This window comes from Xenopus tropicalis, chromosome 5 (genome assembly GCF_000004195.4).
Source record: "Xenopus tropicalis strain Nigerian chromosome 5, UCB_Xtro_10.0, whole genome shotgun sequence".
NCBI lineage: Eukaryota > Metazoa > Chordata > Amphibia > Anura > Pipidae > Xenopus > Xenopus tropicalis.
This window is the reverse complement of record NC_030681.2, coordinates 129185788-129202341: the sequence shown is the minus strand read 5'-3', so window position 1 is coordinate 129202341 and position 16554 is coordinate 129185788. Positions and strand designations below refer to the sequence as shown.

Genomic DNA, 16554 nt, shown 5'->3' with positions numbered 1-16554 from the left:
CTCGTTAGCGCCGCCCTGTTGGCAGTAGGTACCTACGGAGCAGCCCGCTTGAGGCGCAGGGGACGCTGCTACGTGGGAATAGAGCTAAATGGACTACAGCTCCCAGCAGCCCTAGCCGCGGTGTTGCCTGGGGATACCGGAGAGTGGATGTGAGTAGCAGCAGGTTGGAGATCCCTGCCGGACCCAGTGCGGAGGGAGATGCTGTACAGTAGAGGCCTGTGCATGGTTGCGGCCTTCAGTGTCGCACTTAGACAGGGGGTTAGACTAGTGATCGCGCCCGGGGAGACGGCACTGAGGGAAGGGAGGCTCCGCATTGGCGATCTGTCATTGGGCCGCACACACAGGAACCGCATAGTCACACTGGCACGGCTCCCGCACTCGCACAACTGCCACAGTCATGGGGGAATGGTAGTCACAGACAGTCGCACGATTCCTATAGCGCTAGGGTGGGTGCTAGTAGTGCCTTCCCAGCTGCACTGAGATGCGACTCTGAGCAACAGGTGGGCAACTTCCAGCTCAACTCTATGGGCACAGGCCACACACACCATTACGCCTGTTGTATGTTAGTGTATGTGGGGGGGCATCTGAGATTCCTCCCTTATCTCAGTGATAATGTTGTACCCAGTGCTTTGTAACATTATTCTCTGGGGACATGAAGTGGGACAGTCAACTGTGTGACCTAGCTATACACTTTCTTTTAATGGCTGTTGTGTAATGTAGTGTGACACTTCTCTGTATACAGGGGTGCCATGGAGGCCATACATGGGGCAGCCTAGTATTTTTTGTGGGGTAACCTTAGGGTTAAGAATCCCTAGTGATACTGTAGCACAAGCCAGTCTTACTCCCAGTACACATACATCAGGACTCTGACAGGGATTTCCAGCTGCTTACTTGGGTCATGTGTCTGAACTGGGTATTAATTGGAATCCATCATTTTTAGTTTCAGCTTGTTACTAAATTCTCAAAAAAAAAAAAAAAATAGGCTGAATCTGAGTGGTAATTTGCATTTCAAATGTGGGAATGATAACAAAAAGATTGAATCATCTCTAGACAGAAAAATGGCCATTTTGTTTTGTCTAGAAGTCACATGACAAACTTTGGATTCGGCTTGGTGCATCCATAGATTTTAGCTTGGCAAATACTTATTTAAAAAATTGTAAATTACTCGTCACATGCACAAGTGCCTGTTTCTGACGCATAAAGCATTGTGTTTTGTAATGGCCTAAGGCTAATTGCACACATATGTGCTAGCAAAGAAGAAACGCTACGGTACCTTCCGTACCTTGTAAGTGTGTGTGCGCGCTGATAGGCATTTTAAGCACACACAGCCTGTAAGCACACACACACAGTAGATTTCAGTTTTGTGAAACTATACCAGGCAAGGTGCAGAATGCAGCAGATTGGCTTTTCTCCATGTATATGTGTGTAGTTTTTAGAAAAAGTAATGCAGCACAACCCCTTCAATCTGGTGCGTTATGCTACACCGTAGCGACAAAAAAAGCAAAAAAAAGACACAAAAAAGTACCGAGTGCTGAGTCATTTTTTTTGCTGTCTGTCTGTCTGTCTATATATGTTTCCAAGCTATTTGTGTCTCACACAAGTGCTTGTCAGTGAATTTACATTCAAGGCTGTGGGGGTGCACTTTTAAGCTGCATTTAGAGGATTTTACCAAATGTGCTGTTTAAAGCACCCGAAGTAGCCCTATGTGCCATGAGCTAATGTAGGAAAGTTGCAGTATGCTACAGTTTATGCATAGAGCAAACAGGCTTGTGTGGCTGATATGGGAAATATTAGGGTGTTATACCCCTCCCCCACATGTAGTGAAAGACACTGAGATTGCCCAGGTGCAGTAACCCATGGCAACTAATATGATGATTGCTTTTAAACTGTAACCATTAAATGTTATAAGCTCTTTTGCCAAGGTCCTCTTTTCCTGTTGTATTGGATGTTTTTTTGTATCTAATCTGTATATTTAATGTATACACTTATTTATTGTACAGCTCTGCGGAATTTTGGGGCTTTATATGTTGCACTTATTACCTAGTCCCATATAAATCAACATGAAATCAAATCAAAGGCTGTACCCGAGGTCTTTAATGTGACACACATTACTACCAATTATAGGAACATGTCATAAATACCACTAGTAAGAGAGGGACTGAATTATTTTTCTTTTATAAATATAAAACCCCAACTAAGAGCTTTTGATAGTCTGACGTGGCTGAAGCTGGGGGTGGTTTGATCCTTCAGTAGAGAACAAATGTAAATAGTACTCCAGTCTGTTGAAAGATTGCACCAGCCCGACACCAGGGACAGTAATGGGTTGGTGGGGTGTTTAAAAAAAAAAAATACATAAAATCAGAATAATACTACTGCCATTTGATACTAGTGATACGGACACATTCCTTGTAATTATAGGTATATGGCAGTATCACTTCATCTAGTCTCACAAGAAATATTGCGCTATCTGCCAGGTATTTTTTTTTTTTTTTTTTAGTATGGCCCATACATGGCTGATTTGCACTGATCTATTGGAAACTCACGTGGGTTGATTAGTTCAGTTACTAGGTTTAATATAGGCCCATGCAGGTCTGGACAAACATATGAACCCATACTTGCTTTAAAAGCAGTGCAGGTATCTTTAAAAGTTTTTTTTTCTTTTTTTTTTTAAAGTACCAATCAGTAAACATCATTTGTTTGTGTCTGCCCCTCTTCATGCTCTTTAGCTGAAAATTGGCTTGATTCCTTTAAAAATCTGCATGTATCAAAAAAGTAAATGTTGTGTATGATGTATGTGATAACTTCTTTAGTCTAGGTTTAACTTTTTCAAAATATTTACTGAGTTCTATTCTATTCTTTCTCTCAGAGCTACATATCTCTCATAGCAGTGACAATTGCTGTGATAAAGGATAAGTAAGGTTTTTATTAATCCTTAAAAAGCAGCCACCAAAATGGCACACCTCACTCCCTTCACTGAGTCTGATTTATTTTCGAAGAAAGAAGATTAAATCTGTAAGTTCCTTATTTAGCTGTAACTTCACCCCATTACCCATTCCTTCTATTTTGAATAGGAAGTTGGCCAAATAGTTGCCTACTGTGCATGCTTGCTGCCCCCAGCAGAAATCAATCAGGCATTTGCAGTAGATAGCTCTCTGGCCAACTTTCTGTTCAAAGTAGAAGGATGCCTTCACATCCATTTAGGCCTTGGGCAAACAGGAGCCCAGAAATGCAGCATTCAGTGCCTGAAACAACCCACTTTATATTTACAGTGGTGCTTGAAAGCTTGCGAACCCTTTAAAATTTTCTATATTTTTATATGTATGTAAACAAAAACATCTTCTGATTTTTTTTAAATAAGTTCTAAAGGTAGATGAAGAAAACAAATATTGCTGACTGTTAAAGATCATGTGGACAAACCAGAAGGCTACTGGAAGAATGTTTTGTGGACGGATGAAGCCAAAATAGAACTTTTGTAGAAAGTAAAACTTTGCATTCCAGCATAAAAAACCTTATTCCATCTGGTGGTGGGAGTATTTTGGTTTGGGCCTGTTTTGCTGCATCTGGGTCAATGATGACTTGCCATCATTGATCAAACGATGAATTCTAAAGGAAATTAAATATAATCATTTTTGTGTCACATTCATATAAAAATATAGAAAATTTTGAATGGTTCACAAACTTTCAAGCGCCACTGTATGTTGCAGTCACGTGTCTGGTGTTAGTTACCTCAGAAAATATGGATGCAAATATTGCCTAATAATCACTGGCATTAATATTATTCTAAGGCACTTTGCAGTTGGCCTTTTTATGCAATGTGTTTTTTCCTGCAGTCTTTCACTAGTCAGGGATTGAAACTATTTTGAGGCTTCTAGCAGCATGCTTCCCCTAAGATGTGGTGTTTGTGGGTATCATATATGGACAGTCGGCAAAATTCATATACATTTCGGCTTTCCAGCTCAAAGCCTCGCAGCTATACCTGAATTTCTTAGTAGTAGTAAAGCTATGAAGGAATGTCAGAACCTTGTATGGGAGCAGTCAGTGCGCCTCCTACATGTGCCTGCACCCGAATTAATGGAATCGTAGCGCGGTATTTTCAGCAAGCGCTTTTCCGCTTGCAGAAAATATCTGCCCTGCGCCTCCTCTGGCATTAGCCTTAAGGTAGGTTAAGGGTGAATACAAACAGAGCTACTAGTAGCAGCTACTTGTCTTGACTACAGCAATAGACAATGCTGATCATTTACTGATAATTGTCTCTGTGTGTTTTAGCAGAGGCAGTTCTTAGTATTGTCTATGCCTGGGTATTTTCTGGCATTTAGTAGCTGCTACTAGGTAGCTCTGTGTGTCTTACCCTAAAAAGTCAAGTAGAGATTTATTAAGTACCAAAAACAGTTGGGCTTAAAGGAACAGTAACACCAAAAAATGAAAGAGCTTTAAAGTAATAAAAATATAATGCACTGTTGCCCTGCACTGGTAAAACTGGTGTGTTTGCTACAGTAACACTACTATAATTTATATAATAAGCTGCTGTGTAGCCATGGGGGCAGCCATTCAAGCTGGAAAAAAGGAGAAAAGGCACAGGTTACATAGCAGATAACAGATAAGTTCTGTAGAATACAATAGTGTTTTATCTGTTATCTGCTATGTGCCTGTGCCTTTTCTCCTTTGAATGGCTGCCTCCATGGCTACATAGCAGCTTATTTATATAAATTATAGTAGACTTTCTGAAGTAAACACACAACTTTTACCAGTGCAGGGCAGCAGCACATTATATTTTAGTTACTTTTATACACTTTCATTTTTTGGTGTTACTGTTCCTTTAAGCGGAACCTTGCCTCTGCAGCACCCCTGCAGGATTGATAGTACCTCTATAGAGGTAATACGTGGCTTAAATCTGCCCCACGTGCACTGACAGGTGCATGCTGTGTGTCAGTGCTACTGGTCACCGGGCAGTAAGGAGTAAAATGACATTTTCTTCACCAGTGTTTTTCTGGTGGGAGAAAATACTTCATGCTCTTTAGTCCCATACATTACTGCTTTGCTATGTTAAGTTCAGCCGTAGTTTAAGAGGCACGTTACTATAATCTGGTGGGTCAAAAAACCATATAACAGTAACATGTATTGTTAAAAATAGTAAATGAGGAGATTCCTGGAGGTGTAGGGGTTCAGGCTCGACATATGATTAGATATAGATATAGGGTTATCGGAAAACCCCTTATCCGGAAAGCTCTGATTTATGGGGAGGCCGTCATCCATAGAATACATTTTAAGCAAATAATATATATGTATTTTTTTTTTATATTAATAGTTAGCTTTTACTCTTAAACCAATACCTTGTACTTGATGGTAGCTAAGCTGCATGAATCTATGTTGATGGCTAAACAACTCAGATTGGGTATATTGATTGGTCAAATTATGGAAAGACCCCTTGTTTGGAAAATGCATAATAGGCCAGATACCTGTATATTTATACATTATGTATGCTATAGAGGAAACAAAGAAGAAAATCACCTTAATTGTAGGGGAAGTTTGTTTGGGAAATTCCCACAAAAGGGGAAAATTCTCCTTGGGGGAAGTTTTTGTTTTAAGCTTTTACCCATTCTCCTTTACATTGAGTGGGAGCAGCATTGGCACATCTGGGGCAGCCTGCCTGGTTGCTGCAATGGACAACCTGCTTTCAACCAGTTTACGTGGATCTTTGCTGCTTTAAAGGTGGCCATACATGGACAGTTTTAAGTTGCTGATTTGGGTCCTTCAGACCAAAATGGCAAGTTATCTGGCTGTGTATGGGGCCTTCTGACAGGCCTCCCTGACCAATATCTGGCCAAAAATCAGCCAGATGTCAGTTGGGCAGGTGATGTTTCTCTTGGATCAATGATTGCATTGGCTGATTGATGCGGCCCTTGCTCCAACTTTTTGTACCCCCTTCACTGTAATGAAGGTGGGCATATCGGAGTAAAAATATGTTTGGTGACTTTTACTGTGTATAGCCACCTTAATACACTACTCCCTGTTATCCTGGCTTCTGGCAATGTTATCTATATATTATAGGTTGACTGTTAGATGATATCACTAACCTGCCTTGCAATTATATGTTGAAATCAGTTGTCAAAATGCGCTCTGTGCCATTAGTGTAAATGATGGATAGTTACAGGAGTACCTTCAAGTTGATGATAAGTGTATGAGGTATGTTAGAAAGCACCCCTTGTATGTCAGGAGAATATTTGTGATATGAGAGGCCAGTGCACCCCCATAAAAAAAGTATTTTATGACTTAAATTGCTGTTATCCTGGCAGATGCTCTTAAAGGACACCTGGCACCCTAAAATTGTTTCCCTCACAATTTAAGGCAATTTAAAAAAAAAAAAAAAAAAAAAAAAATATTTCCCCCAATCAGAGTGCAGGTTCTGTTAGCCCACAGCTCTGGTGGGTGAAAGAATATGCCCTTTACATTTGTAATGCACCTTAAAGGTAACTTTTAGTGTGATACAGAAGTCAGTATATTGAAAGGCAAACTGCAAAAAAACGTATTTAATCTTTGTGGTTATATTAATCCATTACATTTTTTTCTGCAACTCTCAGGCTTGGAATTACTCTAGCAAGCAGCCATAGTCAGAATAGAAGATCATTAGAAACGGGTCTGAAAAGGAAGATAAGAAATAATAAATAAAACCATGAAGAAATTTGACTTTGAACATTCACAGTTCACCTGTGGTTTTTTTTTTTTTTACTGGGTTCAGTCCTAGCAACCTGATAGCATTTTCAGTTCTTGGCTAGCCATGGGCATAATTCAAAAACATATATTAAAATAATGAAAACCAGTTAACTCGGTTTATTCTAAACCCATCACATCACTCATACCTTTTTAATTACTCTTCAGTATTTGGTGTTAGGTCACAGTGTGAGATCTGGCTTTTTGTAGGAGCATGCTATAACTGTACTGCAGTCTGTATAAAATGGCAAAAATATAGTTGTTCAGTCCGTGGAGATCAAAAAGAGGAAATCGAGTGGTACTGGTTCTGTAGCCTGTAGTGGTCACAAGTGAGTGCTCCAGCTGGCACAGCTCATTGATAAGTGTGTTAGGCAGTTCTACCATTGTTATAGTTAGCCATCTAATAAGGCCGAACTCGGAAAATCATTTTGGGCTGGGCATGGAAAAAAATAGGTTTTAGGAAAAAATCAAGTGTAGAAGGGTGCAGAAGCCTATATGACATTCTGTGCCAATGGATGTAGTGTTACTGGTATCAGCAAGAAGTGCTCCCATCATTGTGCCCCCACAGCATTTGTCAACTCCCAAAGTTCTGTCACTGCCTTCCGATACAGAGTAGTATAAAAAAAAAAAAAATCTAATTTTTGAAAATGATTTCCTGTTATGTCTGTAATGAAACAGTAGCTTTTATTTGACCCTAACTAAGCTGCATTAATCCATATTGGTGGCAAAGTTATCCTATTGCGTTTGTTTAAATGTTTGTAAAGCAGACTTAAAAGCCCCAGGTCCCAAGCATTATGGTTAATAGTAGTAGCCTTTTTGTGTGTGTTTATTATATAGATCAAATGTGTGCAGGACGTGGCACATGCATATGAGCGTTTTTCCCTTTTTATGCTCAATAACTTGCTATGTTACTAGAACAACCAATTTCCGCCTTGCTCTACCTCTGTTTTTGTTCCTTTGCGTCTCACAGCAACTTATTACACCTAGTTGTAGCATTCTGCATGAGTGCCATTTTATTTTCCACTTCACAGACCGGACTGGAGCTAGTTCTTTTTCTGGCAAAACCCTCTGTTTTTGAGTCAGAATACCAGTGCACCAGGGATGGACCTTTAGAAGGCCTGTTCTCACTATATTTTGATAAGATTTTAATTAGATTTTTTTTTTTGAGGTTTAAGCTTCCAATTCAGCACCTTCAGATTAATCAGCAACTCTTGTATGAGGCCCACAGACAGGCCTGTCCGACTGACATCCATCAAGTTATAAAATATTGATTCATCAGCATTTTGATGAGTCTTTGTCTGTATGTCCCAAATGGATGATCCAGTCATTGACCCTAGGGGTCAGCTCATTTGGCTCAGAATGTGCTTGTTTGGAGACCTTGAGTATGTATCTTAAAGGGATACTGTCATGATTGTTATGGGGTACTTTTAATTTCTGAATTACACTGTTTACATAACAGATAATTCACTCTACCGTTATTTTTTTTATCAAGAATAAAATTTTTTTTTTTTTTTAGCTGTAATATTGTGTAGGCGCCATTTCAGCGCATTATGCTTGAGCTTTCAGAAGAAGCCAGCGCTACACATTAGAACTGCTTTCAGGTAACCTATTGTTTCTCCATGTAACTGGAGGAGTCCCAAGCCAGACTTGGATTTCTTACTATTGAGTGCTATTCTAATATATCTACTGTGAGCTGCTATCTTGCTCCCTTCCCATTGTTCTGCTGATTGGCTGCTGGGAGGGGGGGTGGGGATATCACTCCAACTTGCAGCACAGCAGTAAAGTGTGACTGAAATTTATCAGAGCACAGGTCACATGGTTGTGGCACCCTGGGAAATGAAGAATATGGCTAGCCCCATGTGAAATTTCAAAATTAAATGTTAAAAAAATCTGCTTGTGAAAAACGGATTTCAATGCAGGATTCTGCTGGAGAAGCTCTATTGACTGATGTGTTTTCCCATTAAGAGTGGGGAAAGGGTGGTGGTTCAGAAATGGTCCCTGCGAGTCAGACTATCGTGGTTTCTTCTATTAAAAAAAATATATCTGTTTTGGCAGCCATTCTTATGTAATCTCTTACTGTTATACATTCTTTATTTTTGTGCATAAAATATATTTTTTTAATTTGTGGAACCTTTTTGGATGAGCATTTTTATCCCTTTTGTAGGTTAACACTATCCATTTACTCACAGCCTGTATGCTTGTGGGTCGCTGCTCTATTTATAACTCTGAAATCAGCATTTAATATTTATGCTTCACGTGTGAACTTGCAGCATGTCTGGCTTGATGCATCGGGCTCTTTTTTTTTGAGTTCCCGTTCCCATTTAAGGAATTATGGGCTATTCATGATGTATATTTCTTTGTCCAGCCCATCTCCATTTCTTTTTGCAGAGCTGAACCCATCATTAATTATTTCCTACCACTATAATAGAAATTAAATTTACATCCACATAATCTTAAATGAAATGCTGGTTGTGCTTGCCTGTCTTTGGTTATTAAAGGAAATGTAAATCATAAAAATACATGTAAAATTCCTCCATGTTCTTCTAAGCTCTTTTTGCGTTTACATTCATTTTTTTGTTCCATTTCTTGATATTAGCAAATTTACACTGCTAAAGACAGGTATGGGATCCATCATCCAGAAACCAGTTATCCAGAAAGCTCTGAATTACAGAAAGGTATTCAACCATAGACTTCAAATAAATCAAATAATTTAATTTTAAAACATATTTTTCTGTAATTATGAAACAGCTCCTTGTACTTTATCCTAATAAAGATATAATTTTCTGAGAATTCTAAGTTTCTGAGAATTCTGGATAACCGGTCTCTTACCTGTGTATTGAAATTGAAACATCGCCAGCGGTCATTTCTGCTAAGCATTCTACAGTCAGGAGAAAAGCTCAGAAGAATAAGAGGGAACCTTTTTCATATTGCTTTGCCTAGGAATGAGCGGAGGAAAGCCAGATATTCCTCCATCTTCTGCAATGTTTCTCACAGCTGTAGGAAGGTCAGCAGAACTTAGCAGCTGATGGTGCTGGTTTAGTTTCAAAATAGCTACAATCTTGCAATTGCTAGATTGCAATTTTACATTTATTTGTAAATTATATAAGTTTGCAGCTTTCAAATGGGAGTCACTGACCCCCACAGGCAAAACACTATTGCTTGGTGAAGCTACTGTTTAATTGTATTTTTATTGCAAATTTTTTTATTCAGGTCCTTTACTATTCATATACCAATTTCTGATTCAGAGGCTGGTCCCTGGTTGCTAAGGTACCAGCTGCTGAAACACCAAACTGGATAGCTGCTGAACAAGGAGTGAAATAACCAAAAAAGCTACAAATAATAAAAAATGAAGACTAGTTGCAAATTGTCTCGGATCTGAAGGTGTATGGGCACCTTAATATTCTGCTCGCTTGGCGATGTCGCCAAGCGAGCGGTTCTTCTTCCGATATCCCCCACCTACGGGTGGGCGATATCGGGAGAATCCAGGCTTATTCTATCGTTTTATCGAATTATAACGACGGGTATAGGCAAAGTCGGTCCAGGGACCGCATTAACGAGCCGATGTGGTCTCCGATCCGACTAGATTTTTTAACCTGGCCGATTTCAGGCCAGATATCTGTCAGGCAGGCCCGTCGATAGTGCCCATACACGGGACGATTAGCTGCCGAATCCGTCTAAAGGTGGCCACACACGTGGCGATCTGACGATGTTTGGTCGCACAAAACATCGTCAGATCCGCCACACACTGTTCAGGGCTGAAATAGCAGATAAGGAGGTAGAAACAATAGGATTTCTACCTCCTTCTGCCAATTCAGCCATGATGGCAGATTTTGGTCAGGCGCCTTCTATGGCGCCCGATCAAAATTTTCTAACCTGGCCGATCGGCGAGTCGACCGATTTCAGCAGCTTCCTGCGATATCGGTCGACTCGCCGACATGCCATACACGCACCGAATATCGTACGAAACAAGGTTTCGTACGATATTATCGGTGCGTGTATGGCCAGCTTAAGGGACCCATATCGGCAGCTAGAATCTGCCCGTGTATGGGGACCTTTACGCTCTGCATCCACTAAAAGTTAATGGAAAGGCAAACAAACATCCGTCTATCACTTCTTCATATTTTGAGCATTGACCACAGTTTCATAAATGTTTCCTTGGCAGAGGATCTGCAGAGAAAATAAGTATGTTTGTGGTGAATCCAGTACAATTCCTCTATCAGTACTTATTCTTTTTTTATGTTTAATATATACACATAGATTGTACAGCTCTGCATAATATGTAGGTGCTTTATAAATGATTATGATAATTAGTATTGTTTCTAGTGGGTGAGGCCACAGTATTTCTACGGTATGATGTAGCAGTCACGTCACGTGACGTACTCTTCTATTTGGCAAAAAGAACCTGGCAGGCCTGTCTTGCATTTTGGCTAGGGTTATAAATTAACTCCCGAGTCAGCAATAATCTTTCAACACCCATGGGCAGATTCCTTATCCTGTACTCAAGCCCTGTTTCATTGGCTGCACTCCTGGCAGAGAAGTAATGTGACAGTTTTAGGGTAAAGGCACAGGATGATTCCAATAATCCTTTCAGGGCGAAGCCAAGATTTTGTTTTGATTGCCAAAATTCTATGCTAAGGACACACTGAAACGATTATCCAAACAGATGGTTTAGCTGCCACGTTCTCAAGCAATTCTGACTCCAGCACACATCTCATTCAGTTGAATGGAAAGTAGCTGGCAGCAGTTTCAGGTAGTTTCATTGCCCTATTCTTCTGTCATAGAGTTGCATGGAGCATCAACCTGAAGCTGCCCATGTGAGCCCCACTTCACACACATGCCCAGATGGCCATGAGAGTCCCGGAAGTTGTGTTTTTCTCCTAGTTTCTGTCTTATATAAAAAAAAAGTGACCTGCTTTATATGTAATAATATGACCTGTTTCCCCTCTTTGCTGGCTTAATGTACTGTCCACGGTTATTTACAGTGGATTTAGTGGCCATGTTTCAAGCAGACATAGTTGCTGTTGGCTTGGCTATGCTGGGAAAACAGACATGAGTCATCTTGGTGGGGTAAGAAAAGGTTTTTATTGTGACTACAGGCTTTTTGTGTGTGATATGAGATTGAGAGCTAGTCGTGTCAGGAGAGTTCAACTCTGTGGGTTGGGCAGAGGCCCTTCCTTCCTGAAGCAATCACGGGGCTGCACAGTTTTATTGCATGCCTGCTGCTTTTACATGTGTGTTTTATACATACTAAATGTTTCTTCCTTGATTTTGTTTGTGTAGACATTGCATTAAATCATTCACGCTGTGTTTCACATGTACATTTGTTGCCTCCCTGTCCATTTAGCTAGTGACAATATATATGTTATTTCTGGCTTTCATGACTGTGTTGCTGGATTAGCTTTTAGTTGATTTCCCCTTCGTATCAGTAATTGATAACATTAAGGCATCTTTTTAAATATATTATGCTGATGATTGCGCAAGGTTGTGTAAGTGTCCATAAAAAAACAATTTCATTGGTTCTCTGCCTGAACTAATCCAGTTTAAATGGTATCTTAGGTCACAATAAACTTTTTAGACAGCCCACATTTTTTTCCCTTCAATCACCTCTACAGTAATTGAAATATCTCCTGTGTTCTCCCCAGAAAATGTTTTTAGGCTACCCCTGTAAGATGAAAGATCAAAAGTAACATGGTGTATTCTTTTGGGAGATATGAGCAGAGTACCAAAGTAGATCTAGGAACCCCTATGGCCTCTTGGGTGGGCAGTTGACATAGTATATATATATATATATATATATATATATATAATATTAATATATATATATATATATAATATTAATATATATATATATATATATATATATTATATATATATTATATATATATTATATATTATATATATATATATATATATTATATATATATATATATATATATATATTATATATATATATATATATATATATATTATATATATATATATATATATATATATTATATATATATATATATATATATTATATATATATATATTATATATATATATATATATTATATATATAATTTGTAGATTGGGCAGGGCCCTCTTCACCTCTTGTATCGGTTATCGATTGCTTTATATGTTACTCTGTGTGACCAATGTATTAAACCCACTTATTGTTCCGCGCTGTGGAATATGTTGGTGCTTTATAAATAATGCTGATAATTTACTGATAATTGTCCCTACATGTGTTTTAGCAGAGGCAATTCTCAGTATTGTCTATGGCAGGGTACCTTCTGGGGTTTTGTAGGCATGATAAGTAGCTGCTACGAAATAGCAAAAAAAATTGACACAGAAGGCTAAAGAGTTGAATTTGGTAAAGAAAAACCTCCATACATAATATAACAAGTGTCTTCTTTTTTTTGCAGTGAATGGTAGTGTCTGGAAAGGGTATGTCCCTTCAGGAGAGAGGTGCCAATGTCCAGCCGGCCTAATAACAATCCAGGGGGGTCACTGCGACGTTCACAGAGGAACACTGCTGGGGCCCAGCCGCAAGAGGACACTGCAGGAGGAAGGTGAGAAATTGGGTGTTGCCAACTCTAGTAGATTGTTAGCCACACACACTTACTGAGTTTTATGGATGCTTCTGCTGTATTTAAGGAGTAACCAGTTGACCAGACCAAAAAAATCTTAATCTTAAAATCTTTAAACCTCTGACAGTGGCATTATCTCTCACGGTTTCTTATGAGAAAGCCAGCAGATATGGATGGTGTCAGAAGATGTTTGTGCTTTGAGACTCTGGCACTGCAGGAAAACCTTCACTAGCATACAACTGTCACAGTGTAAATAATGTCAAAGGCGCACTATATATAAATATGCGTTATGCTTTCATTTTTTTTCCTATGTCTAAATGAAATTTTAACTGTAGGGAGTTTTTTTTTTTAATCCTGCCCTTGAAAGAGGTGGAGCAACGTATAAAGATACTTGATTTAGTATTTATTTTGCAACATGCTTTTGTAGTGAGTTATTTAATGATGCATCCCCCATACCTTCAGTGTTTATAAATTTGCCCAGATTGTGGACAAATTATTCCATTTACTGTACATAATTAACAACATAATGTTATTAACATGGTTTTCTCTGTAGCTTGTCTCAAATTATGTATATTTTTATTTATGCAGTCTTGGTAAGGCATTTAGGGTAACACAAAATAAAGTTTGATTTCTAAACCCTAACAACTTGTAACTGGATGTAAAATACATAAATGTTGAGGTCTACTATATATACACTTTGCTGAATAAACTCATATTACTACTTTGTCCATTTTATAGAAATTTTTACTTGTTAGTTACTGGTTTATATTTCCAGCCATTCTCACATTATAGGGGCATTGTACAACAGTACTGGGTGACACTGGGTCCCTAGAAAGGCTCTAATGGGCTGTGCAATGCCCTAATGAAATACTTAATGAAATTTACACTACTACTACAGTGTAGTATTAGTACACTAATACAGGTTACTGTATTGTAAGAACAACCCTACACTGTTAAATATAAGGATGAGGCTTTAAAGATACAGGGGAAAGGCAGCAGGGGCAAGCGGTATATTGTCTTATAAAGATGTGATCTGATTTTTGTGGTTTGCGTGAGAGACTGCGGAATGCAACATTTTTCAGGGACAATCATCTCATCAAAGAAGAGGTCAACTACTACTTTTTGTACAAAACTAATCAGGCCTCTGAATGCATTGGTCCTGCATATCTGGCACCCCTGTCTGAAGTGTTTTTTTTATGTTACCAAATAACTTGGTATAAAGAAAACATTTCATGGACCATCCTGTCCCTGTCAGCAAACACCTACCCCAGAGGAATCGTACTGTGTGATTTTAGCTGAGGTACCTAGTATTGCCCAGGAAATGTAATTTGTCGTCCTTAAAAATGATAGCATGACATTGGTCAGATAGGTAAACTTGCCAACCTTGAAAACCACTAGGTATGTGGGATCTCCTTTGCATCAATAAACACTTTAGTTTTCCGGAATGTTACAATCTCATATGTGTTTGATTTGGTAGTATAGATGTGATCTTGTAGTATACAGGTATCTAAAGTGCTGCACTTTTAAGAAACTCTACATGGTGCTTGCTTGTATACTGTGGAATACTGAAACCTTAAAGGAACAGTAACACCAAAAAATTCAAGTGTATAAAAGAAATTCCAATATAATGTACTGCTGCTCTGCACTGGTACAGCTGGGGTGTTTGCCTCAGAAACACTACTATGGTTTATATAAAGAATGCAGCTGTGTAGCCATGGGGGCAGCCATTCAAAGGAGAAAAGGCGCAGGCACTTAGCAGATAACAGATAAAACGCTATTGTATTCTACAGAGCTTATCCGTTATCTGCTATGTAACCTGTGCCTTTTCTCCTTTTTTCCAGCTTGAATGGCTGCCCCCAGGGCTGCACAGCAGCTTATTTATATAAACTATAGTAGAGTTACTGTAGCAAACACACAAATTTTACCAGTGCAAGGCAACAGTACATTATATTTCTTTTACTTTAAAACTCTTAAATTTTTTGGTGTTACTGTTCCTTTAACCGATAGATTGGCAGGCCATTGTAGTGGGTGATGGGCAGAAGTTCTTTGAAGAAATAGGACAGGATAACATTTCTTAAACATGTAACATGGTTTGTTACATTCCATATCCAAGTTAATATGTTGTAACTTGCAAACTTAAAATCGCATTAGAGGTGGGGGCCGAAGATACGTCGTACAATTGCAATTTACATTTATAGATATATAATATATGGGTTTCCTTCTCCTTTAATTCTAACTAATCTAGCATAAATCTTTGCAGAAGACAAAAGTACATGATTTTTGTGTGCTGACTGGATCATCCCAGCTATAAATATGTACTGTAAATATAGGTTGGTTCATTGATCGGCTTGGTTTCAAAATGTCTGCTAACAAAACATGTCAGCTGGTGTATTGGTGGATGAGAAGAATAAGAACCTGCTTGATTTGTATGTATGGCGGCCCATACAGTATGTATTTGTTCTGCAAAGGGGGACCAGTATACAATGCAATTTCTTAGTTTGCATGTGTGTACTTTGTAGGACCATGAACCTGTACATGGTGTGTTTATCCATATAGAAAAACCTTGTTTAATCCAGTGTTCCTCCTATATTTTTATGTGAAGAACTGCCAATATGACATTTTTCAAGTTGAAGCTGTAGTTCCCTTGTACAACCTTTAAGGCAGTGATCCCCGACCAGTGGCTCGGGGGCAACATGTTGCTCACCAACCCCTTGGATGTTGCTCTCAGTGCCCCCAAACCAAGTAGTTATTTTTGAATTTCTGACTTAACAGGATTTACTACCAAATAAAGCCTCCTGTAAGCTGATAGTGTGCATAGAGGCTGCCTAATAGCCAATCTTAGCCCTTATTTGGAACCTCCATGAACATTTATGATGCTTGTGTTGATCTTGAGTCTTTTTACATTTGAATGTGGTTGGGGAAAGGTTGGGGACCCCTGCTTTAAGGCATGGTATACAACAGTCATTTGTCTTTTTATCCTCCACCAAGTGTAACTACCAGGTGTTTGCACCCGGGCCGTACCCCTTTGGGCCCACCGGAGCCAAAAACTGGAGGGAATTTAAGCACTAATTAAGAAAATTCAAGTCTGGAGAGGGGCAGGGGAACCGGTTGCACATCCTGCACCCAGGCCCAGCCTGCATCACTGCCACCATGGCCTGACCAGCTCTGAACAGAGAATACCTATAATTTAGGAATGAAAAAGTTAATGTGATTGTGTATGGATCTTGCAGCCTTGTTTTAAATGTCAGCACCTTTGAAAAATCAGAAAACCTAG

At 39.1% G+C, this 16554-nt stretch overlaps 1 protein-coding gene across 10 annotated transcripts in view; it reads left to right on the top strand.

The window, feature by feature from the left end:
- The window catches only part of trip12 (thyroid hormone receptor interactor 12), a 73471-nt gene that overhangs the window by 2529 nt on the left and 54388 nt on the right, over positions 1-16554 (top strand). For all 10 annotated transcript variants that reach the window (XM_031901548.1, XM_012970118.3, XM_012970124.2 and 7 more), the window contains exon 2: positions 13116-13262. In XM_031901548.1, coding sequence (XP_031757408.1) covers positions 13165-13262 — 98 coding nt within the window. In that variant the 5' untranslated portion in view covers positions 13116-13164. The remainder of the gene's footprint in view (positions 1-13115; positions 13263-16554) is intronic.